This window comes from Syngnathus scovelli, chromosome 2 (assembly GCF_024217435.2).
Source record: "Syngnathus scovelli strain Florida chromosome 2, RoL_Ssco_1.2, whole genome shotgun sequence".
Classification (NCBI taxonomy): domain Eukaryota; kingdom Metazoa; phylum Chordata; class Actinopteri; order Syngnathiformes; family Syngnathidae; genus Syngnathus; species Syngnathus scovelli.
The window spans coordinates 2,572,113-2,599,196 of record NC_090848.1 but is presented as its reverse complement, the minus strand read 5'-3'; the positions used below and the strand labels follow the sequence as shown (position 1 = coordinate 2,599,196).

Here is a 27,084-nt window from a genome sequence, read left to right as displayed (position 1 = left end):
AGCAGGGGTGTCAAACTCATTTTTGCCACGGGCTTCATTGTAGTCAAAGTTTCCATCGAAAGGCCATTATGCCTGTCAACCTAAATAAATAAACGTTTGTTTTTTCAAATCAGACTAGCGGAAACTTTTCAAATATTTTAAAAAGATGAATTTTAAAAGTTAAGACAATTTGCAATTTTAGTATGACTTAAATTTAACGCACAATTTTGTCTTCGCGGGCCACAGAAAATGATACGGCGGACCCTATCTGGCCCCCGGGCCTCAACTTTGACACCTATTCCTTAAAGGGTCAAAGTATCACAATGCAAATGCTAATTAGCTTAGCATCAACTTATATTTAATGGCACCACTATATTCTTTTGCGATGACTTTTGTTTTAAAGGCTATTAAACAAACAAATGGAGCGGTGACGTTTGATGTGGTCACAATTGTCTCAATCGTCTGTGGTGGGAGACGTGTCGACGTGAGAGAGAGACCGCTTCATTCTCTCTCTCTTTCGCTCTCTGTCTCTCTCGCCCTCTCACTCGAGTTTCGGGTCAGTCATCTTTTCACCATGTAAGGATACAAAGCTGAGCAGCTCCGGAATAAAAAAAAAAAAGAAAAAAGCTCATTCTTCGCAGGAGCAAATAAAAGAAGATGTAAAAGCATGTGAGATGCATTTGTTACGGCCTGCGTAAGAAGGAAAGACATTTTTTTTTAATTTTCAAATCACCAAGCAATAATAAACTTCCCAGCTAATTTCCAAGTGGCTGTTAAATAACGTAGAACATAAAAAGTTGAGTTCCTCTCTTCACACGCTTTTACATTCCAGCCGGCACTAAATCTCTCTTAAGTCTACACAAGCTTTGACAGCTTTGTCTCATGTACCTGCTGAGAAAACATTTGTATTATCTTTAATTCACACAGCACGCACGCTTAAACTAGCGTTTGTCGTCCTTAATGCATTTTCAGCTCTGGCTGCAGTTTCACAGCCGTTCCCGATGATTAACTTTTCATGTCCAGTCCACTCTTAAAAAAACAAAAACAATGTCAGTGTATAGTAAGAGTCAAACATTCGGTGATTGATATTTTATTTACATTTTTTCTAATAATATTTCTGCACCATTGGCAATTTTTTTTCTTGCAAGTCACTACATTTATTTTATTTTTCATCTAAAATAATTTAAATTGGGATATTTATGGCAACATTGTTTGTTAATGCAACAAAGCTATAAAGTTGTTTTTTACTCCAAAGAAATTTGCTGAGTTATTTTTAACATATGTCTTAAGACATGGGACAAAGCAAAGGGTCAGGTCATTCTGGAAACTCGTATTTCTTTATTGAAAAGACACGAAAGGCAATTTAGCATAACCTAAAATGTTGGTCCAACTTATTTTTACTCATTAATTTTTTTTTGTGGAGGATGTGACCCAGAGGTTTAAACAAACACACATACATTCTTTTTGTAAGTTCAAGAAAAGTTTACAAAGTGTAACAGCGACAACAGATTTTTTCTTGTTGTGGATTGGTCAGGTTTTTTTTTCTGTTTCAAGATTAATCTCTCTCTCCGTCCCTCCCTCTCTCTCCCTCTCTCTCTCCTCTCCTGCTTCTGTTTACAGCCTTGAATATCCGACATATCTTGGTCTCTCAAACACCAGTTAGACCTGCTCCCATCTAAAAGGTAAGAAGCAACATCCTTGACTTCATCTCGATGTATCCGTCACTTTATTAGGCACACCTACTCAATCCGATGCGCTACAATAGATGGTGTACCCCAAATTTGGCACTTTTATGAATTTATTAATGATCAATTTTGTCTGTCAGAGAAGAATTGATTCCACAGAATATTAATTAATTGTTTGTACTGGTGTTAAATTGTATTGCATCATAGTTTTTTTTCTAAAAAAATAGCTCCAATAACTAAAGCTGATATCAAAAATATCGGAAACACCATATTTATTAATTTGTTGTTTGTACCGGTATTGCATCATACTTTCTAAAAATAGCTCCTCCAGCAGGTTTCCAAAATATTGGAAACACCTCTAACTAGGATCCAGTGCAAAACTAACTTTTAAAATTTCTGACATTGTCAACCAAAAGACTTTGCAGCGAGGAGAAAATATTTATCGTTTCCAAAACAAGCTCTTCATTGTCAAAGAGCTGCGATTATTTAAGAGTGGAAGAAACGTGTTTTGTGTCATAACTTCTCCATCATCACTTTGGAGTCCTCTCTGCAATGCGAGTAGAGTTTCCATAGCAGCTGAAAGCCACCTTGACGGAAACTATGAATGAGTCGAAAGATAAAGAACAGGAACCCGTCAGCTGTTTCAAGCCAGAGACAACAAAGCCCACCTCAGCTTCAACATGGCGGCTGTTCTTTTTCCAACGTCTTTGATTATTTTGCTGATACAATCGATTGCGTGTGACTTTTTTGTACTTTCACAAGCAGCCACATGACGCATCACAGCCACATTGGAGCGATGCCATGTGAAGAGCAGCTAACAATAGCAGCTTGAGTTCGTGCCGCCTCTTCCTCGAGCAAAATAAACAAACACGCATGGAAGGCATTTTTTTTTTCTTCAAAAATCCGTGACGCAATAATGAATCTGCCTGTTTGGCTTCCCCTGGCAACTTGATGTTTGTAAACAAATGACGGCTCATGTTGCACACTCCAAAAAAAAAAAAAAAAAAGTTGGAGGTTACATGAAGCATTTTTTTTCCAGAGCACATCCACGCAGAAGCTTTTTTTTTTTCCATCCCCCTCTCATGACGTCATCCCCCTCTTATTACGTCACGACCCACTTCAACAAGACTCACTCCTGGGTCTTAACAAAAACGACTATAATTACAGGAACTGCATAAAAATAAAATGTATGACAAAATAAGAATGTTCCGCTAACTCAGGGGTGTCCAACTTTTTTTTCGCGGGTCGCATTGTAGTCATAGCTTCTGTCGGAGGGCCATTATGAATGTCAACCCAAATAAATGTATTATATACAGTAAAACCTACAAAACAAACTGAGAAATAACTTGTTTTCAAGTCAGATGAGTAAAAAAAAGATATTAAAAGTGAAGACAATTTGCAATTCTAGTAATGACACACGAATTTGATGCACAATTTGTCTTCTCGGGCCACATAAAATAATGTGGCGGACCGTATCTGGCCCCCGAACCTTGACTTTGACACCTGTGCCTTAACTAAAACCATATCTTTTCACAGATAATAAAATAATTTTTTCAAAACTTCGAGGTTGCAGCATCAAGGCCAACTAAAGCGCACACGGCAAGCGCCAACCCACAGAGAACTTGCTGAAAAATAAAGATTTCAAATCTATTTGGTCTAGACGGGAGCTAAATTTAGCAGAAGCCTCGAAAGCTCCTCGGATTTCCCGGCAACATTGAATTATTTTCACTCATTAGCAGCGTGAAACTGAGGATTACTTGCGCATTGTTCCACAGAGGAACAGCTGACTCTCTTTAATCTTACTCATCGGCCCATTTCTGTTCCTGCCGCGACTATTCCCAAGCTGGAACTATAAAATCATATTTGGATGTTGTGGAAGAACTTTGGCTGTGTTCCTTCCAATGATTCCAGCAATGCATGAGCCAAGCCAGAGTTCGGAGGTGTGAGCACACCAACACACTTAAAAGTTATCTAGCGAGGATTGAGGCTGGATGAGGCGCTAACATGTCGAGTTATAATCAGCGACTCAAGAGTTCAGGGAGGTGGAGGATAGAGGGGGGGCGAATCTGAACAATAAAAATAAAGTCATGGTACATAAAAATATTTTCAATACTCACTAGCTAGTAAAAATAGCGCAAGTGCAAGATGCTGGGTTTTAGCAGCTGCTGCTAATACGAAAGCATGCTGACTTTGTCACATTGGTAAAATCCCGCACGGGATCATAAAAGGGATTCAAAGCCTCCGATGAAAGACATTTCAAATGTCACCCCATGTGCTCGCATTCATCTCCCCATCAAGCTGGGCAGACTTTTTGGCGCGGGACTATGAAACGTGGAAAAGGCGAGGCCACTTTGACTTTACATTGTTGTCATCATATCCGTGTTGTCTGGAATGACGCATCATCCGACCTCGGCTGGCGCCTCTTATCATCGTAGCGTGTGGTGAGCCACAGCTGAGGTCACATGAGCGAGAGTGCGGATGAGTTCCAGCTAGCATGACGCTATGAAGCGGAAAATGCTAACTTTGATCAGCAGGCGGGTAACACTCCTTCCTGTTTTTTTTCAGTATAAAAGCATCCTGTCTCAAAACCAGTCCAGACCTGATCTCCGCCCACCTTCATGTCCTGATTCCCTCATCCAGGCTCAACATCACCACGAGACTTCAATGATGGAGCGCGTCCAACACATCACCAAGTCGGCCATGCGCCGCGCGTCCCAAATCGAGGTGACTCCGCAGGCCAAGAGGAACCTGCAGGAGCTCTTCATCAACTTCACCCTCCTCCTCATCTGCTTGCTTCTCATCTACATCATCGTCCTGCTGAGTAGCTGATGTGTGGAACCTGCGACCTTTACACTTCACTCATCCACTTCATGTGTGACTGCACGTCTACCTACAGCTACTCCAAGCCCGACTTGGTGTATTGTATAAAATTTCAGTTGAGGAATGAGTAAGCCACAGTATGCACCACCTATCTGCAGTGTAGCGTTGGAAAGATTGCGCAATTACAATATGTGCAATGTGTCACGATAACTTTAAAAAAAAAAAAAAAAACTCACAGCTACTCTGGACTTCTATCCGTTGGTTTTTGTCCCGTCCTGAGAAGGAAAGATGAAACCGTCACTTGATGCACACTCTTAAATAAAAAGTAACAATGGCGTCAGAGAAGATCATTTGCTGTTTAATTAAAATGGCAGTTGCCTGACATAATTGAAATGGCGTGGAAAGTTTCGTTGTGTTGCAGGAAAAGCTAAGATTTGATAAATAAATAAATAAATCCAGGATATGTCGACTAGACCCAGAATTTCTGAAAGCAAAAACAGTGAGGGGCAAATGAAGCTTCAAATTACTTCATGAAGCAATTCTATTTTGACTCCTCTAGATGGGTTCAATAAAAGGTTTTATGAAATGCCAAGATATTGTGCATCATGCATTCAGTCCATTGTTGAATTGAGAGCGCCATCTCGAGGAGTAAAAAATAACTGCTTCATGAAGCAAACTCAAAGCTTCATTTTCTCATCACTACTCGTGAAGTCAATCAGAAGTGATATCCAAGCCCCAGTGGTGAGCGGCGCTTTAGTGAAAAGATTGCAGAGAGCAACACAGTCGGCCATATTGTTTGTTATTCTTATGCCGGTTTAACGATTACAAAATGTTGAGATTTGAAAACGAGTGAAAATTTGATACATATGGATAAGCCTGTCTCGTTATAAATGATTCACCAAAATGTTTCGGTAGGAACTGGAAGTTAGATCAAGTTACTACCCTTTTGACATTTTTAAAATACATGCTTAATATCAATAAATTGCGCAATCCCCCGACCACGTTTCCGCCTTATAAATTAAACTACACTTAAAGTGTGTCATCATTACAATGTGACTTTGCCTGAAGGTATTTTGGGCTAGTAATTTTTAAATACCAATATAACTTAGCGGGCCAGAAACGTACATGGCTGGATGTTCTGTTAACTTCTAGCCAACCAAATAAACCGCATTAGCACAATTGTGTTTGGGATTTTAATTTTCTTTCTCGCACGCAAATCAAGACACCAAAGCCAAAAGTCACAATCATAATTTTACTGTTTGATAACATACAACAGAAATGATATAAATATAAACATTGTTATAATTGTACATTTACGTCAAGACAAACAAAAGGATATAAGTCACAAGGATGATCCACTTTTCAACTCAAAATGCAAACGTTGAGCAGACGCGTCAGCACCAAAGTCAGGTTGGATCGAGACAGTGACGATAATCGCCTGTTTGCATTTTGACAAAGTGAATGGAAGCAAACCTCGGACTGCATTTTATATAACACCACATAAATAAAAGACTCCAATTAGTTGGAGTTGCCGTTTATGTTTCACAGTCGACCAACAGGTGGCAGTGTTCGATCGTTACGTTTTGAGAGAAGACTTTCACGGGACTCAGCATCAGATGCAGGTAAATATTTTGTATATTGTTATTAAAATGGAAACTAAAAGACGTTTCTTTTTACAGTTTTTTGCTCGTTGCGATATTTGGTGGAAGAAATGTTGGATAATAATTACAGTCCCTTCAGATGGAAGACGATGGATGTCAGAACAAAATAAAATGGAGAAAAAAAGACAAAATTTGAGGTATAAGAGTGAAACTTGGTCTTAACTTTTTTTTTTTTTAAGCCAGAGTACTCAAAGTTTGTGACGTTTGTGAACTCGTGGAACTATTCAAGCACAACAGAGAATTACATATGTAAAAAAAAAATTGGGATGTGCTTCTTGGTCTAAACAAAGGCTTAGAAAACCAACAATTAACCACCCATCCAAATGGAAAATGAAGTAAAAAAAAAAAGTGCAATTCGATGCAAAGAAGTAATAAGACAAGAACCAAATCTTAAAACGTCATCACAGCTCAGTGTTGTCGTCACAGTGCGCAAAGTGGAACGAACCAACTGTGGTTCAGCATAGGGGTGTATGAAACAATACAATCTTTTGTTTTCATTGTTCCGTTCTCAGTTAAACCTTTATAAAAGAATAAATTGGATCACACACGCTTGGAATTGGGACAGATACATTCTGAGATCCTTTTTCTTTTTTTCCAGATTCTTCTAAGCCTTGTTGTTTGTTTGCTACAGAATAGGGAAACACCCAAAAAAGTGCCAGATGGAAGAAATTGGGCTACAGCAAATGTCCATTTCTGTCCCTCAAGGTGCAAATGACCAAACCACATACCGAATAAAACAGATTCAAGTTCAGTTTCAATGTTTGAGTGTGAAAGAAAACAGAAGATGAGGTGATAGTTGCTGAGGCAGGTAAAACTAATTTAACAAAATGTAATCTAATCTGGCGATATTGGGGAAGGACTTGCCCAATGGGCCAATCAGGGAAGTTCACAAAAATAATTAGGTCACTCAGTTAATCTTTTGTACTTGGAAAAATGTGGAGTCAATTTTGATTTAAGCATCGTCTTTCTCTAGGTGATTCGCTTTTCTACCCGTTTTAACAATAAAACGATTCGTCCGGACAGATGATGATCATGCAGTTGGAAACTGTGCAGGGGACAGTATGGACATTGTGGATGTTCACACTTGAAGGGGGGGAGGGGGCTCACGAGAAGTGTGCAAACCTTCAAGTCAACTTTTTTTTTTTTTTTTTTTTCAAGTGGTTTGAACACCGAGAGACATTTTGTGTGAGCAACAGCAGCATTAGACGTGTGTTTCTGTTTTGGCATGCTTCACCGTCATGAGTGCAGACAGAGACACATAGCAAGCAAGTTCAACGTGCCCCCTCTGCGGAACCTGATCGATTAAAACGTGGAAGGCTTGGTAAAATATCAACATCCCACATTATGGCCGAAAAAAAATCTCTGGCCTTATATGACAGACCATAGAAAAACAGTTTTTGTGTTATATTACAAATATTAGAATTCTAAGAAACAAAAAAAGGTGTCGCTGATTCCCCTTCCCCCGGACTGCTGAGGTGCCTCACAGTGAGAAATTTGTCAAAAGCAGCATTTAAAAGATTCCCGCTTGTCAACTCCCCATGTCCGACGGATTATCTTAATCGGTCGGTAATAACAGAACGAAGAGGGAAAAATTCCCGTCTAGCCCATCCGTGACAAAGACGGCCGTTACGAAACAATTCCGCTACTCTGGCAAAATGGAATTTAGTGGTGTCCGTTTTACGGAATTGCATTTGGACATCAGAAAGAGAAGTAGTGAGCGTACAGCTCGTCTTTTTTTGCAGCGTAATCTTTGCCTGTCTCCTTTGCTTTGTGGTCTGACGCCGCTGCATTTGCCTCATGAAGGCTACGGGAAGGAATAAAAACATCCGTTAAAAAGACTGGGAGGGAGGGGGTGAGGCCGTGTCGTTCTGATAGATAAGTCTCGTGACGGGAAAATGACGCTCCAAATTGTTTTAGTTTGACTCCTCTAGACGGCACTGTTGGTTTCAAGAAATGGAAAGTGTGCAATGCGTGTTCACCTTAACGTTGAACAGAGAGCGCCATCTAGAGGAGTCAAAAAATATAATTGCTTCATGAAGCAAATTCGAAGCTTCATTTTCCCATCGCTAAAATAGTCCCAAACAAACATGCGCACGTCGCAAGCATGGTCGGAACACACAATGCCGAGCATGCACCGAGTTGGTACGTGCGCATTCATTTACCCGAACACACACACGCGCACACACACACACACACACACACACACACACACACACACACACACACACACACACACACACACACACGCACACACACAATGTCCTCCAGATTTACCAACATGCCATAAAAACATAGCACCAAAGAACATTTAGAAAGACACTCACACAAGTAGTTGTGCTCATAAATTGACAAACCCGGGCGGGAGTTGTAACTCACGTTAAAACTCCAAATAACTTTTTGCCGGGGGGGGGGGGGGTGTAAACTTATGAGAACAACTGGATAATTAGTGCAAAATAGTCTAGTTTAGCGGATTCAATTTTCTCGATGCTGTTAATGTTTGTATGATTTTTCTCCTGATTATTTTTGTCTGTCCTTCACAGTTTCCATAATGGATGCTCATAGGTCCACTCTGAGATGAAAAAAAAATAATAATAATTCACAGTCGTTATCTTGACTCTCACATTTGCTTTCAATTTGAATTCCCACTGGGAGTGATTTATGAGTTTGGGTTCATTTTTCTAAGCGGAGTCTCAAAAGCATGTCTCAGAGGCTGTAATCTGGCGGAGAGATGAAATTATAAAGTATAATGGCTGATAAAGTGGTGATTCCTTATCTCAGGCACATTTCAACTCGAGATCTTCTCAATGAAGGTGTCTGCATACAAAATTGGTGACGGGGCCTCTTTTAAGGGTTTAGGGGTGAGGATGGTTGTAAGGACAACTAAAACGGGAGGTGGCGGCAGGCAAATGGCGTCCGCCGCCCGCGTCATCTCAAGGCAGCCGAGGCAGCAAGTCACACGAGTTCTCACCTCCTACAACTTGCCTGATGCTGCGGCTCCTGAGGATGAGGAGGATGGGCAAGGGCGTGGCTTGGCGGGGGATGAGGAGGAAAAGGTGGCGGATGCTGAGGGATGTGAGGGAGAGGACGGAGGAGCGGCGGAGCTTTCTTAAGCCGGGGGAGGGAGCGTTGGAGGGGGGAGTGGGGAGGCGCAAATGGGCCCGGTCCTACCTCCTCCACTTCCCGACCCTCCGCTTCCTCGCTCGCACGACTCACGGCGGGAGGGCTGACGAATCGGAGAGCCGACTGGCTCGGGAAGCTGGCCAAGCGTTGATCTGATTGGCTGCCTGGTTTCGACTACACACAAACATAGAGAGGCGTGTCGGGGTGGGGGGGGAAACGGCAAGAAAGCAATTTTGTATGGAGGTGCCTTTCCACGAGAGCATGCGACTTTTCTCGACACTGCCTATAGAGTGCAAATGGTAAACTCCCCCTAGTGGTATACCAAAAGAATCACTGCCTAGGGTCAGTTCAGTTGTATTTAATGTTAAAGCTCAAATATTTGGATATTTTTCTTATTTAACTTCCACCGAGACCCACTTTTGTAAAATTACAATCTCACAACATTGAAATAACTATTTGTTTTTAAATATTGAGATTGTTAGAATTTAAATATAAACTTTACAATACATTTCAAATGATTTTTTTTAATTGAATTTCTCAATTGAATTTTTATTTCATTTTTTTTTTTTATACTACATTTAAAACTGATGTTCAACAGCACATGCATTTGGAATGTTTCCAGAATGAACGCCTCATTGAAACGCAGACATATTCCCCAAGAGGCCACAAGGTGTCGCCAAAGTCACGTCTAAATGGGAACCAGTGTCAGGGAAATGAATGTCGAAGTGATGAGAGACAAGCTTTGTCTTTTTTCTGGAGCATATATCCAAAATCTGTGAGACTAATTTTTAAATGTAATGTTGTAAGATGAGTTTGAAATGATATTAATTTATTCTAGGATCATGTATAGATTTTTACAGAGTACGTCAAATACGCAAACAGCAGGATGCTAGCGGAACCCGAACCAATTATTGCAGAGTCAAACATTGCCGACAATAACAAAATATTTAGTTGTGTATGATTTGTAAGACATGCATGTTGTGCAAACATGCAGATACACAGCAGAACACACAATGCCTCTAAACTAATGCATCTGGCACAGACTGACCATGTCTGACACGGCCACTGACCTTGATAAGAGGGTTGATGACCCCAACGTTGGCACTGGAGTTGAAGACTTTGCTGAAGCCTGTCTCTCTGTTGACCAGCTCCAATTGGTAAAACTTTTTGTCATCCTGTTAAAAAAAAAAAAAAAAAAACACATTAGCACAAAGTGTCTGTTGGATAAAAACATGGAGCGCAAATACAATTGACTCACCACCAGTTTTTTCACCAAGGCTTCTCTCTCGGAGACCATCTCACGGAGCTCCGCGATAAGATGCAGATCTTCAGGTCTGCTCTCTCGGTTCCTTAATTTCTCTTCTGTTCCCTCCAGACTGGATAAGGAGACATTAGAAGCATTGAGGAAGGGGACAATTGAGAGATACGTTCCTTTCTGGTTCTTACATTATTTGCAAAGCAGTGATCTTGTCTTTGAGAACTTCCTGAGCCTTGTTGAAGTCTGCCAACATGATATGAGTCTCTCTGTGATGGACCACACTGAGCTCTCCCAGCTCTCGCTCTTGCCTCTTGGCAAAGTCTTGCTCATGAGCCCTGACAAACCAAACACACACTTTTGAATCCCATTGAAAAACAGTTTACAGCTCAATTAATCAAAAAAAAAAAGTCAATTAATCAATCAATCGACTCTGTGTACAGGTATTGATAAACAGGAAACACATTATGAGGCGGTGGATTGAGATACAAGTTCAAATTGTTCAGTGACTATGCTGACAATTCCAAACACATTCCAAATCAAGTTTCCCCATTCAAATGAATAGAAATTCCATTAATCTGTTCCAGCACTCAGATCCCGCCCCCCAAAAAACACCATTATTTAAAAAGTATTTCAATGACAAATTGAAAATTTAATAGAATATAATTAAATACTTTCTGATATATTTTCAGTCAGGTAAATTCATATGTCAGATTTTGTCCTGCAAAAGCTTCCGGAAGAGTTAGCACGCAGTACCGTATGTGATGATTAGCTTCGCTGCGGACCCGTAGCACCTCTTTGCCTTTCAACTCGAGTTCTCGAGTCAAGGTGTCAATGGTCTCGTTCAAAGAGTGGATCTCGTGGTCCAGATCTGTGATGCGGCTGTTACGGGAGCACACCTCGGCCTGCAAGTCGGAGACGCGAACCAGCAGTTCTTGCTCCTGTACCACACAGAAGGTAGGCGGGAAAAGTCTGGTTAAATTTCTGCAAACGTCCTCAAGATGATAATTAACAAGTGACCTGTTGGCGGCTCTTCTCCATGGCCTTCTCCAGCTCCCGTTTGGCATTTGAATTTTCTTTCAGGTGGATCTGCTTTAAATGCTCGATGGCCGTGGCGTGGAGGTGGTTGAGCTCAGCGCGGAGTGACGCTGCCGACGAAGAAAGTGGTCATCAAGAAAATAATATTTTAAAACTAAATAACGAGGATAATGTTTGCATGTCGTCATTTACCCAGCTTAGCTTTGCCTTCATCTTCCAGTTCAAATCGCAGCGTCTGCAACTCCTGCTCTGACTGTTGTCTGAGGATGTCCAAGGTCCTCCTATGGGCCTCCTTCAGAGCATGAACCTCCTCTCTCTGCTCCTGCTTCAAACGTTCCTCCAGGGCCTAGCGGCGGCACGGAGCGAGAGGAGAAAGAAGGTATAAAGAGTGAAGGTGAAAAGGAACGGGGAGAAAAAAAAAAAATTGTCCCTATGACATCACAAACCTTCTAGAATAGAATAGGATAAAAATTAAATTAAAAATTAAATAAAATCTAAAAAATAATAAGCATATATATTTATAATAAAATAAAAATAAATAAAATAAAAACGAAAATATAAAATAAAAATAAAGAAAATATAAAATATAAAATATAAAATATAAAATATAAAATATAAAATAGAATAGAATAGCCTTCATCAGTCTGACATTACAGAAATTCCTTTTACGGCAGCAAAGTAGAAAATAATGGCAGTACACACGGGTAAGAAAATTTAATCAAAGAAACAAACACAACTATGTCAATTTTTTATAACAGCTATTTCCATATATCTCAGGCCTCAGGAAGTGAAATAACATTACAACAAAGAAGAGGGGTGCCCTCAAATCATTTTGTTCAGCGGGGCAGTCAAGATCTCATTAAGTATTCATTGTGCATTAAAAGTTGCTGCCGGAAATGTATTATCCCAGCGCATTACGCGTGAGCCCAACAATGAGCCATCGGGCTCCTTCAATTTTGGAGATCCATTTAGCAAGGAAATGAGGAAAATTAAAGAAGTAAAACACTTGACTTAGTCTGTCCAATCGCTGCAGAATTGGCAATTTCCTCAGCCTCACAGGCTTGGAATTTATTCTCTGGCTTCCCACAAAGAAATTGATTTTCGTAGATTCAATTGATCAACTCAGCTTTGGCATAGCGAGTGCTCGACACTATAATTTCCTTTCTAGAAGCAATGACTTTGGATAATGTTGTGCTTGAGTATTTGCATGTTTCATTTGGGTCACAACAAATTCTTATAGTGTGTGTGTGTGTGCGTGTGTGTGTACTATACTCGAATCTGGTGCTGCCGAGCCTCCTCCATTGTGCTAAGTGCACAGCAGTGAGCCTCTTGTAGTCGATGTTCCCTTCTCTGATGCTCTCTTTGCATCTCTGTGAAACAAACAAAATGGTGGTAAATAATCACAACACTTGAGTTTCTGAGAATATATGAATAATATTACGTGATATTTTATCGGTATACAGTAATCCCTCGTTTATCGCGGATAATTAGTTCCAAAAACCACCCACGATAAGTGAAATCCGCGAAGTACGGTCACCAACAAGAAGTACTAACGAGTTAGCGGGAAGATGCTAATTCGCGATCGTGCTAACACGCGAAAACGGACTTCTAAAGGAATGTAAACGAACATTTGGAGCAATACTACATTGTCCTAAAGGTTAGACACGTTTCCTCAATTTAGAAGTTTTATTTTGACTTTTAAATGTTTTTTTAATTTGGAAAAAAAATCTGCGATGTAGTGAAGCCGCGATAAACGAAACGCGAAGTAGCGAGGGATCACTGTATTACAAGTGAAATAAAATAGTTACCTACGTGGACGCTGGATGTACTTGCGGATATTTCTACCTCAAGACTTGACCAAAATTATTGATTTTTATCACATTTCCTAACCCTTAAACGTCAATCATCCAAGAGCGCGCCCTCTGCTGGTGAACCGTGGTACTGCTCTACACTGACTCATTTTCATTAATGGAGGACATCGCGATCATAACTTTTTAACTCAATAGCAAAAAGCATTCCCATTTTTCAGGGTTATTTGACATCCAGAATGAACGTCAAAATGTCCGTTCCAACTCGATCAGCATTCAGGCGTTACCTTTGAGTTGCTGACCGAGTAGCTCCCTCTCCTGGCTGAACTGAGATTGCAGCTGCTGAAGGGCAGCCTGTGACTGAGACAGCTGCAACTCCAGGGACTGCTTCAACAGAGAGATCTGCAGGCGAGGACAACGCACCAGGATTAAAAAATGTGACCTGTTATTGGAGAAATATTGATTATTTTTTTTTCCATATTATTCATAGTGTGTTATTTTGAGGAGCTACTCTCTTAAGGGCCAGTGAAGGGCACGACTCGGCCCCGTTCCTCCGGCAGTTAAGTCCTCTGCAGAATTTAGTGCAGCGCGACAGAAATGGGAAGCTGTAGCGTTAGATGGCTTTAATAAAACGAGGGTGAGGAGCAGGATTGGATGGGATGGGATTAGCCGGACAATGGCGATGACCACAGATGGAGGAATTTTCTTCTGTGTGTTCATTGATACATCCATACGTCTGCGAGTCGGAGTTATATTAAATTTTGATGAGGTACCAAGTGAACATGGGATTAAGAATTGATATATATTTTTTACTGCATTGGGGCCAAGTAGGTCAGCGATTTATTAAGCAGCTCTGCAGACAGACATCAGAATTGTCATGTTTAGAATTCCTCTATGCCAGAAATTCATAATCAGGGTGATGTGAGAGATCAACTGTGCATAAAAAAAATTGGTAAAATTATATATATATATTTTTTTACGGAAATAAATTGATTTATTGTGATTTCCCAATCTGCCATCAGTAGTCAGCGCCTCCACCATCTGAGGCCAGATCAGGACGGGTCTCTCTTGGCGCTTGGGTTTGTGACTCAGCAGAGCTGTGACTTAGCCGGGAGGCGTGACGCTCGATATTCGGAGCGGCTCAAGCGCTCTCCTTCCGGAACATAATCACAAATGAGGCTCTTTTCTTGTGATTACAGCTAAAATGCTGCATATGGTGTCGCTTGGGGCAGGGGATTATGCTGTTTCCTCTCTTGCTGCTGCCAAAGAACATTAATAAACATAAATAGCAAGGGCGGTTTTACTCTTTACCTCGATATTTAACGTTGTAGTGGGAGTCTTTTTTTTTTTTTTCTTTTTAAATGACTAATTTCACAAGCTCCCAGGCCTTTTGGCAGAGGAGCTTCATTTAATGTGACCTGGCTTGCAGCCTGGCCACGAGGATCCATCTTGGCTAACATTGATGCTAACTAGCCGCGACATTTTGCTTTGTACCTGTTCGAGCAGGTCCTCCACCTTCCGCTGCCAGCCCTCCCTGGCGGCCATCATTTCCAGCTCCTTCTGCTGGGAGAGCTGAGTCAGCGCCGCTTGCTTGTCGGCATCGTATTCCTCGTTCAGCTCCTCCCTCAGCAGCCGCACTTCTTCACTAAAGAGCGAAGCGCATGATTTTTTAATAAGTCGAAGGATGTGCCGCGGCTAGCTCAACATTCAGTTTCATTTAAATGGGCCAAAAATTTGGTAGGAATATGGAAGTTCTTTCCAAAATATTTTTGATCCGGCCATTTATGTCAGTGAAGATTTTACCGAAGCGCTTCTCTCCATTTTTGCTCCAAGTTGTCAGCCATCTTGTCCATCTTCTGCTTCTCCTCGGTTCGGATTGACATCACTCGCGCTTCATGCTGCTGCTTCTGGGTTTCAATCTCCTCCTACGAGCGTTATGCAAATGAGCCTTTTCGGTTATGGTTCTGTATTGTCATTCTAAAGTGTGCACAATTTTTGTCCGCCATTTGTAGATTCATTTAGGTCCTCCATCATTATTAGCTCACAAATGATTCTCATTTCAAAAATGTCCAAAAGTTCCATCTAGCTCACCTGCAGGTCGGTTAGCAGGTTGCTGGTCTCTCGGACGCGGGCTCGGGTGGCATCCAATTCGATCTTGAGCTTCTCCTGAGTCTCCTTCAAGCAGGTGATCTGGTTCTGTGCTGAGCTGACATTTTGGTCCCGCTCCCTCACCAGCTCCTGGAGGTGGGACACCTGCAAAGGTACAAATGATGTTTTTATTGGTCTACTTTTAATATCTGGACTTTTTACTCCTTATTTTGGCCCCAAAAAGTTTCTTCAATATCTGCAGACGTAAAAATAAAATTGCAAAATCATAAGATATAGTTTCAGGGTTTTTTGTTTTTATCGTATTTCATGAATAAAAATGGGTTTTCAATTTTATTTTTATTTATTTGCTTCGTTTTTGTTCACTATAATAACCCTGTTGAGATCTTGATGATTTATACGGCAATTTTTTGAAAAAACTGTGTATTTTTCCAGTTGTATTTTGTTTCCAGGATTTATTTTTCTTCTCTGTGTAAGCACGAGAAAAATTATGAAAAGAGGGTCACAACTTTTTTATTATTCGAAACTGACAACTTTTCTTTGAACCCATTTCCGATTATGTCCTTGTTGAATCAACACGTGAGGAATCCAACCAACAAATCACTCCCCAAATGTGCGGTTAAGAAAGTTTTCAGATTCTTACTTCTTGATTGGCCATGTTGAGCTTGGCAGAGAGCTCCTCTTTCAAGTTGTCCAGCTGCTGCTGCACCCGATCTCGCTGTTCCTCCAGAGACAAGCGTTTTATCTCAAACTCCTGACTCATTTTCTGGGGAGAAGATTGGACGTTAGAAGAGACGCCGCAGAGCAAGTGTTTACACTCCAAAGAAGCAACTCCAAAAAAAAAAAAAAAGGGAGGGGGGGAGGATTCTGGGCACAAGGGATGAGGGTTGGAAGTTTTATTAAATTAATAAATTATAGTTGTAAAATATTATATTAAAATTATTTGTATTATTATATTAATTATTTTAAATATGCTTTTACAGGCCAAATTAAAAAATTAAAATCTCAAAAATCTCACGTCTTTTAAAATTAAAATTAAAAATCGAAGGAAGCAGCTCCAAAAAAAAAAAAAAAGGGGGGGGGGGAGGATTCTGGGCACAAGGGATGAGGGTTGGAAGTTTTATTAAATTAATAAATTATAATATATTTGTAAAATATGATATTAAAATTATTTGTATTATATTAATTATTTTAAATATGCTTTTACAGGCCAAATAAAAAAATTAAAATCTCAAAAATCTTACATGTCTTTTAAAATCAATATCAAAAAGATGCGTCGGGACACATAAAGCCATTTGATTCAAATATGAATAAAACTATATAATTAATTATACATGTATTCTGTATATTCTTCATTTAATGCGGGGGCCATTTTCTTTTTTTAGCAGCTCAGCTGCCACGAGCCTCCTTGATGATGTCCAAGCGAGTTCTTTTCCATATCGGCTCACCAAATACCTTCAATTAAATATTTCAGGCAGCCGATCACAAATCCTTTCTCCTTCCTCCTTTTAGCAGGATGAAAGCTTTGACAATCTGCATGACAGGTGGTGTTAGCCTAATCCGACAGAGAGCGCCTCATCAACATTCAGAGCACAGAAGCGCTTCTCCTCAAGGACCAGTCAATGATTCGACACGGCCAATAAAGCTGCCTGCCACCTGCAGGCGGATTGAAGAAATTCTGCTGCAGTCTCATCCAACTGGATTTGGAATTAATAGAGCATGAGAAATTAGCGGGATTGCTTTGGAAACTTTCTAATATCTCGCTCGCAGGGATTAAAAGTTTTTGGCCGATTAAATCCGCGCTTTAAAAAAAATGACCACTCCATCGCCAGTCTGTTAAATTGACGTCATAAGACAAACAGGCATCCATCGAGGCACAGGCGGTATGAATTATTTTTCACCTCCATTGTATCCATTCATCCCCCGCCCTCGCTCTTTCTGATCCTTTCAGAAAATCTGACGCCCACACGCTTGCACAATGCTCAGAGGCAGGATTTGATGTCAGTGAAAATCCGTCAATTAGCAGTCAGCTCCAATCAGGCGGGCACGTCGCGAAACGAAGGCCGCGTAATACTCAAAAGATAAACCCCCTTCTGAATTCAATCGCTTTGCTGTCGTGGAGGTGGGCTGATTTCCTGCAGGTCCAAGCGTGACAGCGTCACAGCCCAGCCGAGCGAAAAAAAAATTACACAACGGTGAGCAATGTTGTTTGGCCTAATTAAAATTGTGCAGTCACAAGAGAGGGGAGGGGGGGGGCGTGCATTTCTTCGCCATACATTTATCTCAACAAGCATTTGCTGAAGGGCAAACATTAATTGCTGATGCTCCTGCGCAGCTGAGAGAGATAGAAGAGCTCGTTCCTGCATGTTTTAATTACGGCGTACATGCCAGATTTCATCAGCCGGCGATGAGATCATGAGCAAGCCGGCGAGTCACCTTGGAATATCACCTATATTGTAATTTTTCAAAAAGAACAAACCTTCATGAGAAGTTTCTTCTCTTCCTCTTTCTCCTGTTCCGCCTCCTCCCGCATGACTCGGTGTTTCTCCTCCATCTCCTCCAAGGCCCTGACCTGAGCCTCCTTGTAGCGCCGCGTCTCCTCCTCGTAGTGAGCTCTCAGTCTGGAGAGCTCCTTCTCGTAGCCCTGGTGCTCCTCACGTAGAGACTGAGGAGAAGAGCGAGCTGTTGAGCTGTCGCGAGGACCATTTTTGAGACGTGCAAACGTACCTGCTCCAGTTTGAGCACTTGCTGTTTGTGCTGCTCGCTGGCTAATTGGTTCTGGTTAAGCAAGGCTTCCCTCTCCTGTTCCAGCCTGCCGATTTTCTCCTTTAGCCGACTCTGCTCTTGGTCCAGGTTCCTGATGGATGCCTCGTGGGCCATCTGGGTGGCCTGGAGGGATCCGATCTGACCTGGGAAACATCAAGCCAAGCAAAATCCAGAAACAATTTTAGGACATCATTTTATGGACCGACGAGAACCTTTGGAAAGGCTAAAGCCTAAAAAGATCTGTGAAGTCCTGCTAAGGCTTGGCACGGCCAGATTAATTTTCATTGTTGATGATGTAAGCCAGTGCAAGATCATATCTCAAACCACAGAGTCACACAAAAAAAAGATCTCAACACATACTTTCATTAAATAAAAGCACTGGTGGAAGAGATACGAACCCCAGACCATATTAAAAAAATAAGAATTCATTTTCTCTACAATATTAAAATCGTGATGTATTACACGTTTTTTTTTTTTTTTTTTTCCAAGGACCCTTTCCCATGATTTTTTTGACAAAAACAAATTAATCTCTGAATTACAGTAAACAATATCAGTGTTACTTTGCATAAAAGTTTTGTTCTTATGATGCAAAATAAAAACAATAAGCCATAAATTAATTTCTTAGCCATTCTTGTTGTGTGCATGTGTTGTGTATGTGTGTGTGTGTGAGCTTCAGGCAGGTGTCTCACTAGCTTTGTGGAGGATTTCCGTTGCCTGCTGCTGGACTCGTTCCCTGCAGCCCTCCAATTCGTACTCGGTGTCTTTCAGCTGCATCACCCAAATCTCCCCATCCTGGATGGCTTCTTCCAGCTGCTTGTGAAGGTTCTACATCACACAGCAGATGAAACATTTAACAGTCGTCAGGAAAAATAACGACTCAAGCAAAACGCAGACACCTGGAACGTCTTGTTTTGTACGTGGATGTTTTTTTTATGACTCCCCGCCACTGCATTTAAATATTCATCTTCCTTTACCTTGATGGTTCCCTCAGCATTAACCAGAGATGTTTGCAGTCTGTTAGTCTTGTCTCGGTTCTCCCGCGCCTCCTCCTGGGCTCTCTGAAGTTCACTCCTCAGCTTTGAGAGCGATCTCTGCAACGCCGCCTCCTGAGCCTGGAACTCCTTCCGAAGCTCAACCTGAGCAAGAACATTCAGTGGTCGCGTGGATGTTGTTGGAAGGCGGTTGGTGGGGTTCTACCTCGGTCCTTTTCCAGGCCAGCAGGTTTTCGGTGGTGAGCTGGTGCGTTCGAGTCATGGCCTCCAGCTCGCGCTCGTAGTACTCCTGAGCCTTAGCCAGTTTGGCCTCGTATTCCTCAACCACTCGGACTTTGTTCTTGGTTAGCTCTTCCACCCTCTCCATCAATGACTCCACCTGTTAGTAAACACATATAAAAATAGTTTTGGTTTTTAAGTGTGTGTAAAGCCTAAAAGCATTTTTTCCTTTTTCAAAATTTAGCCTTTGCAATTTCAAAATAAGAGTCTACCACCACTGGCAGAGGTAGGGTTTTTTTTTTTCCCTTGGGGGGGCATGGGGTGTCAAAGATCTATCAGGGTGTTCACAAACAAAAATGTTACAGTTCTTTAGAAAAAAACGGATAAAAAAAAAAAGAAAAAAAAAAAAAAAAAAAAAAATCGAAAAACACCCCTAAAGACAGTTGGGCGTCCAAAGCATTTTTTTTCAGGGGTGGCCAGTGCCCCCGCGGCCCCTCCCCTAGCTCCGCCAGTGTCTACTCCACTGTGATGTTAATTTGAGTCATTTTTCAGCCCGACAACAAAGGCAACTTTTCATTTTGAATTTTTTTTTTTATATTAGTTGATTGGAAAAGAAAAATGTGAGTGGGATGACATGCAACAACACCAAAACCCTATCCTTGTCGAATTAATCAATAAAACCACCGACACGGCAATTACCCAGTTAAGTAACTTGCTGCATAAACTATCTCCAAACGGGAAAGTTAGTGAGCTCTTCTCTCTTCCTTTCTGTCCCCACCTCTTGTCTATGGAGCTCAGCCAATTTCTCCTGGTCTTCAGTGGAGGTGGCGCTCTGGTTCTGCTGGCTGTTTAGGAGTTCCTCCACCTCCTGGCGGTGGTTGGACCTCAGCTCCTCCAGCGCTCGCCGCTTATCAGCCTCAAACTGGGCCTGAGCTTGGCTGAACGCCCGCAGCTTCTCCTCAAAATCCCGCCGCATCTCCTCCACCTAGTGAGATCACGGGAAATGTTCTATTCTCTATTTGGAGGCGTGCGAACTGCGAGCCCGACTCCCAACCGTGGTTCACTCCAAAACGTGCAAAAATATTTCACCGCGATAACTTGACATAAGCCGACATAAGCGAATGCTTGCAGCTTCTCTGGTCCGCCCGATACAAGAAAGTTGACACATAGACAAGTCACACAGGCATGAGGAAAAAATAAAAAGATATAAAAAAAATGGAATGTAAAATGTCATGCCATGGGTGTAAGTCCGCTCCTTGATCCAAAGAGGGAAACGAGGGACTTCTTGCTGCTTTTTGATAATCCCCAAAAAACGATAATATGGAGGATGTGTATGAAATTGTGTCTGTTTTTTTTGTTACTGTTTTATTTTGATTTGCGTTGGCTTTAGCAATGACAAGCTAATTAGCTAGCTAGCTAGCTAGCTAACCGCACGCTGTTGTGGGAGACAAAGAATGTTGGAATCGTGCCAGATCAATACAGATGTCAACAAAGAAAGAAAATACAATACAATAAGCCCGAATAAGTGGACGCACTTTTAAGCCACAGCAAAATACAAATCAGAAAAATTGAAATGGTGACAGCTAGGCCAAGCTAACATGCTAACTTCAATTTTGTCATCTATATAATTTTTTTTTTTATTTACAGAAATATTTTGTGTCAACAAATTACTACATGTGTTAGAATTACGTGTTAATTAAATTAGCGGTCAGTAAATTACAAGTTAAAACAATTTTGTGCACCAAACGTCAACTCATATTAGTTGTTCTTAGTCAGAACTATTTTAGCCCTGTTTGATTTATTTCATCATTCCACTTTTGAGTGTGTGTGTGTGTGCGTGTGTGTGTGTGTCAACCTCTCGGCTCATGGAAACCACTCGCTGTGTGTGTTGGGCTTCGGTGCAGAGCTGCGAATCCTCCATTCTTTGTCTGTACATTTCAAACTCTGCCAAAGCCTGAAAGAGTACAACCATCACACGCTGAGTTAGCCTTCTGTTGCGCAACATTTGCGTCAACGGCAGTGAACATGTCGACAAAAAAAAAAAAACAATCGCGCCCGCTCTCACAACGGCGGACGGTCGAGAGTAATTCATTCATTTTATGCGGCAAATAAAGCGTGTCTACTTTGAGTTCCTCATTAATGGGTTTTGTTTTTCATTATTTCGACGGTTCATCTCAAATAATATTTTTTTACAGGTCTTATTTCATTCCTTAACTCTGTTAAAAGAGATCTTTGACGTCTATAGCCATCAATGGCAGTGAATGAATGAAATTCAAATTGAACAATCTTTCATTTCATATTTGATTTTTAGGTTAAATTAAAATAATCAAACGCAGGGGGAATTGAGGGGCAATTAATAATTACCGTATTGGCCTAAATATAAGACGACCCTGATTATAAGACGACCCCCTCTTTTTCAAGACTCAAGTTTGAAAAAAGACTTTTTGAACACCAAATTGAATTTTTATACAGAAAATAATTACAGTACATCTGAAACAAATGATTATAACAATATATTCGAGAGAAAAAGCAAGTTATTTTGCCTCATTCAAATCATGCAAAAACTGTCTCCATTTTCTGTTATTTCTTACCGCTATTTTTTATTTTTCTTCTTCATGCTACCACTATTTTTATTTGTATTCTTTGTGACAGGGGTTCGCTTTGGCCTGGGGAGTTAAGTTCAGCTTTCGCTTTAAAGATATCTGGCGCCATCTAGCGTTGTGAATGGGTATAATGTCTAGACCCCCAAATCTAAGACGTCTTATATTCGGGCCAATACGGTACATTCTAAATATAAAATCTCAATGTTAAGACAACTAAGTGAAGTCTCGTGACCTGTCTCTTCATGTGTTCATGCAGCTCGACAGATTCTTCCAGACTGGCCAGCCGCCGCCGCAGGTCGGCCTCGTCCACCATCTTGCTCTTGTACTGCATGATCTTGTCTCGGGTTTCTGTCACGATGTGTTGCACCTGAGCAGAAAAAAAAGTTATCGTTCCAACAGAATAAAACTGGAAGGGATGAAGAAGGATTAGAAATGATTTCTCCATCCATACCAAAAGCTTTATCGTCTCTGACATTTTTCACAGCAATCATTTCGACATTGTTTGTCCTTACCTCATCCTCATGGGCTTCCTTCAACGAATCGATCTCCTCTTCGTGCTCGTCGTTCTTGGTGTTGAGAGCGTAGATAACCTAGACAACAAGATGACAGAGTGAGGAAGGCTTGTGCGGCTTTCATGCGGCGTCAATTTGAAATTGATAGTTGCAACAATGCACGATGAACACATGAGAAATGCAAACACAAACTGGAGACACCTCCTGTCTGGTTCTCTCGCTTTGTCTCTTTTTCCAGCGTCTCATCCAAAGATATGATAGAACGTCAATCAAGCAAGCTGGAGCGAAGACCAAAACACTTCCTCAGTCATGCTCACTTCCACAAGCTTAAGCTGCCGTTATAAGCGCTGAAGGTGAATTTAAATTCAAATAAATAAAAAAATATTCAGACAATTGAGGCCTTCACCACTCCCCGTGAAGTTTCAACAGACAACTGAATCTCGGCTGGAGCTGGCTCATTCAAATTGTGTGAAGTGGAGTTAAAAATCCTGGTTAAAATTAAAAATAATTCTTACGGAGTTTTTTTTTCCACCTCTCTATATGAACCTTCAAGCTTATTTATTGATTGATTTTTTTATGTATTTATTCATTTATCCATTTCATTATTTTTTCATTTCAAGACTGTCGCTATTAAATATTTTTACCATCAATTATTACATTGATTAATTGAATAACCTGTTTTTTTAATTTATTATATTTAATAATTTCTATGTAGCATAAAAGTGCATAACACCATTATTTTCTACTAATGTTCTGTTTATCAACTGACAGTTGTGGTTTGTTATTCTTTAAAATTATTATTTATTCTCTCTATATGAACCTTCAAGCTTATTTATTTATTGATTTTTTATGTTTTTATTTTTTTTATCCATTTCATTATTTTTTCATTTCAAGACTGTCACTATCAAATATTTTTAGCATCAATTATTACATTAATTAATTGAATAATCTGTTTTTTTTTATTTATTATATTTAATAATTTCTATGGATCATAAAAGTGCATAACACCATTATTTTCTACTAATGTTCTGTTTATCAACTGACAGTTGTGGTTTATTTGTTATTCTTTAAAATTATTATTTATTCTCTCTATATGAACCTTCAAGCTTATTTATTTATTGATTTTTATGTATTTTTTTTTTTATCCATTTCATTATTTTTTTCATTTCAAGACTGTCACTATCAAATATCTTTAGCATCAATTATTCCATTAATTAATTGAATAATCAGTTTTTTTTAATTTATTATATTTAATAATTTCTATGGATCATAAAAGTGCATAACACCATTATTTTCAACCAATGTTCTGTTTATCAACTGACAGTTGTGGTTTATTTGTTATTCTTAAAAAAAAAAAAAAAAAAAAAACTGAACAACATTTAAACAATGTGGGAGAAAAAAAAAAAGGATGCATGTCAAACGTTTATTCTCTATTGTCGTTCTCAGGTCAAAGCAAAAATATTCTACGATTGCTATCAGGATGTTGTTTGGTTCCAAGCTTCATGTTCCAAATATGAGGCCAGAAGAAAAAGATCCATTTTCAGCCTGGAGTTCAGTGCAAGCCTTTGATGGAAGCACGCCCGCCTTTAATTATACATGATTATTGTAATGATGCCTGCTGCTTTCATCTCTTTTCTTCTTCTCGCGTTCCTCGCCGTCTCTCCGAAGGGAAGCGCATCACACATTCGTGTGCGCACAAAAAGATTCCGACAATAATGCTAATGTTTTCATCGACGCGCTTCTCGTTGAATTTTCTTTCACGCTTTAATGCGGCAACGTTTCAACAAGCATGTTTTGATCCGAAATGAAAGAATGGACTGTTTCCTGAAATACTTTCTAATAAATCACTTTATATTGCCTTAGAAATTAACCAGAAATTTCCCACCACTCATTTTGAATTGTCAAAAGTATTGTGTCAATCTTGTTGAGACATTTTTGACAAGCCTGCAAAATCATTCGAGGCACACTTGGATGGGTTTTTGTGGAGGAACCCTGACCTCAACCCCATCCAAATTTGTGGAATGAACTAAAAAGGTGACCTCACTAAAGTTCCTTCCACAATTTTCCACAAAACATTTTTTCCAACAAAACCACATTCCTCTTGTGGAAAACATTATTGCAAAAAAGTCTCGGTGTGGCATGGAAAATAATCCAGTTTCGCTTTTTTCTCATTTTATGTTTAAGAAAATCTGAATATATTTTAATACAAAAAAAAAAATAGCTTTAGCGCAGAGGGAGAATAAGCCTTTTGTTCAACTAAACACATCTGTGCGTCAACTAAAAATGTGCTTGTATAAAAAAAGCAAAGCACTCGCTTCAAAAAGAGAAATGGACTATTTGTGAGAGTGTGTAACAAGATAAAGAAAAGCCCTGCCTGGCTAATCTCTGCACAATGACGACATAGCAGAAAAAAATAACCTCCCATTTGAGGACAGTAGGGATGCAAAAAAAAAAAAAAAATCACCACACATTAATAATCCTCGTCATTGTCTTAGTTACTTGCTGGGTCATTTGTTGTCATTATCGCACAAAAGGGATTTCACTCTGAATACAACCAAAACAAACTGGAAAAAAATTGAATTTAGCTCAGCCATGCACTTGGCAGCGAGGCTGTCACATCTACCACATTCACAATTAACTGACCTAAATATCTTTGGACTGTGGAGCAGGTGATTGAACCAAAGCGTTTTACGCGTGTCCCCCTTTTGTCTGCACGTTATGTAAAAAAAAAAAAAAATGCATCCTCTGATTTGCGTTTGCTCGCACTGCAGACTTTGTTTTCACTCGGGGTAAAAGCAACTCACAGCTGCCACCTCAAATCTACAACCACTTAAACTGCTCTCAGGTACAAAGACGGAACAAAACCCCTGCACCCCCCTCCCCTCCCTAAAATTACGTAATCCCCTCCTGCATCTTTCTGGTTGCAATGGCTGCTTTGTGGAAAACGTGCACAGGTTAGGTAGTGGTTTTGGCAATGAAGGAAATGGTGACAGTTTGGCGTCATGGCAGATGCAAGCACCTTCATAGCGCCGGGACTATTTTCTTTTTAGCTGCATCTAACTTGACACTGCGCCATAGTCACTCAATGAGATGCCATGATTTGTTTACAAGCAACGTCCCACGCCAAAAAAAAAAAAAAAAAAAAAAAAAGAGCATCACTCCACTCCACTACTCCAGGCTACACCGAGCGCATCTCTCACCTTGGTCAACTGCGCAATCTTCTTGCTCATTTTCAAATGGAGATCTTGCGTGTATTCCAGTGTTAAACTCGCGTCGTAGAACATGCTGGATGTGGACGACGGGACGTATTTGGCTCCGCCACCGCTGCTAGTACTGCTGCTGTTGCTGGTGGTGGTGGAGCCGCTCGAGCCGCTCGTCGAGTTTGCGTACACGGGTTGCCAACCTGCTCCAGTCGCCATTTTTTCTCCGGAATATAAATACGTTCGATCCGAAAAGGGAGAAATTGGATTTACGCGCGCAATTCTGCCATCGCGAGGCGGAAGACGCCAAGCGGGGGGCGTCCCATCGTACTACGCACCAGCTGCTGGAGACAGCGAGAAGCGGGCGCACGCCAGATGTTGCTTATCCGATGGCGCGCATGCACGCTCCTTTTTTTTTCTCTCCAATGCGGCTCTCGGTGCCAAGTGTTCATGTGAGGCAGATGACGGCCGACATGTTGACGCAGGACAGCCCGGCCGGCGGCGTCCAAGTCCATCATCCAGTGATGCCTTCAATGTCTATGGGAAAGTACAGAAGAGAATCTCGTCAACTCTTATTATCTAAGACACATAGAATATGGATAATACATAACTGCTTAATATGTAGGAACAAATAATTATAAAAATTAAAATGCTTTATACGGTATACATTTAATCTTCAGTAATTTGCTGACGTCATAAACAAGCGAGCGTTTAAGCCGATGTAGACGATGGTCTTACACTGACATCTTGTGGCCAAAAGCTTGAAATGCAACAAGAATTTTAAAGCAGCGGTCCTCAACCACTGCCAACAAGTGAATCAAGGCACAATGAGAAACAAAGAACACGCCCCAAACTGCTGGTCCACTGACTAGCATTGTTTTTTTTTTTTTTTATTTAAGTAAGCCTCAAGCTAGTACAAAAAACGTTTTTAAACAATAAATAAGGTCTAACATTTGGAAGGGGTGAAAGAGGCTCCCCTCCAAGACTAAAATTTGAGCCATTGGCTCACGGGGGACATTGAAACCAAACATAATCAAAACAGAAGCCTTTCGAGCTCTACAAATATACACCTAAGAAAAACAAAATGGCTGCCCATACCTGCAGCAACCTGACCCAGGGCATGTTGCAGTTCGTTGCGAGTAAACCCAAAGGAATAACAATTTAAAAGACTAGCTCCGCCATTTTACCTCTCCTCACCAATCAGAAGTCCACACCTGGAAAACACAAAACAGACGGCAGCACCACCCTCAGGCAGGGAGGAAGAACAGCAGAAGAAAAATACAGCAACACAACCGCCCCGCCAAAAAGAGACACAGAAGA

At 40.7% G+C, this 27,084-nt stretch overlaps 2 protein-coding genes across 6 annotated transcripts; one reads left to right on the top strand and one right to left on the bottom strand.

The window, feature by feature from the left end:
- Positions 1-1,297: 1,297 nt before the first annotated feature.
- Positions 1,298-26,978, bottom strand: LOC125987763 (protein FAM184A). Of its 5 annotated transcripts, XM_049752218.1 has the most exons (25): positions 26,863-26,978; positions 25,765-26,301; positions 22,565-22,642; positions 22,285-22,419; positions 21,305-21,403; positions 20,228-20,434; positions 19,436-19,609; positions 19,213-19,374; positions 18,928-19,063; positions 18,200-18,381; positions 17,952-18,137; positions 16,116-16,238; positions 15,458-15,619; positions 15,170-15,291; positions 14,861-15,011; positions 13,654-13,768; positions 12,831-12,928; positions 11,751-11,904; positions 11,541-11,668; positions 11,277-11,461; positions 10,712-10,858; positions 10,524-10,641; positions 10,336-10,440; positions 9,314-9,439; positions 5,723-7,949 (listed from the first exon to the last, which is right to left on the bottom strand). In XM_049752218.1, the coding sequence occupies exons 2-25, from the start codon at positions 25,981-25,983 to the stop codon at positions 7,941-7,943; spliced, it is 3,321 nt and encodes a 1,106-aa protein (XP_049608175.1). In that variant the 5' UTR covers positions 25,984-26,301; positions 26,863-26,978; the 3' UTR covers positions 5,723-7,940. The 5 variants fall into 5 exon arrangements, with proteins under 5 accessions (XP_049608177.1, XP_049608175.1, XP_049608174.1 ...); XM_049752220.1 differs by lacking the exons at positions 5,723-7,949; positions 9,314-9,439 and adding an exon at positions 1,298-1,654 and having other exon boundaries at positions 26,863-26,977; XM_049752217.1 differs by having other exon boundaries at positions 5,723-9,439.
- pln1 (phospholamban 1) lies at positions 1,600-4,877 on the top strand. Its single transcript, XM_049752226.2, has 2 exons — positions 1,600-1,661; positions 4,230-4,877. Exon 2 carries the CDS (start codon positions 4,329-4,331, stop codon positions 4,491-4,493), a length of 165 nt encoding a protein of 54 aa, XP_049608183.1. The 5' UTR covers positions 1,600-1,661; positions 4,230-4,328; the 3' UTR covers positions 4,494-4,877.
- Positions 26,979-27,084: the final 106 nt, after the last annotated feature.

What these genes read in the sequence shown, in the direction of transcription:
- pln1 (XM_049752226.2), top strand. Translation starts at nt 4,329, where the DNA reads ATGATGGAGCGCGTCCAACACATCACCAAGTCGGCCATGCGCCGCGCG.
- LOC125987763 (XM_049752217.1), bottom strand. Translation starts at nt 25,983, where the DNA reads ATGGCGACTGGAGCAGGTTGGCAACCCGTGTACGCAAACTCGACGAGC. An exon ending in GGAAATCCTCCACAAAGCTA is followed by an intron (nt 18,382 to 18,927) that starts GTGAGACACCTG and finishes GATGTTTCCCAG; the next exon opens with GTCAGATCGGATCCCTCCAG. An exon ending in ACCTGCTAACCGACCTGCAG is followed by an intron (nt 15,292 to 15,457) that starts GTGAGCTAGATG and finishes TAACGCTCGTAG; the next exon opens with GAGGAGATTGAAACCCAGAA.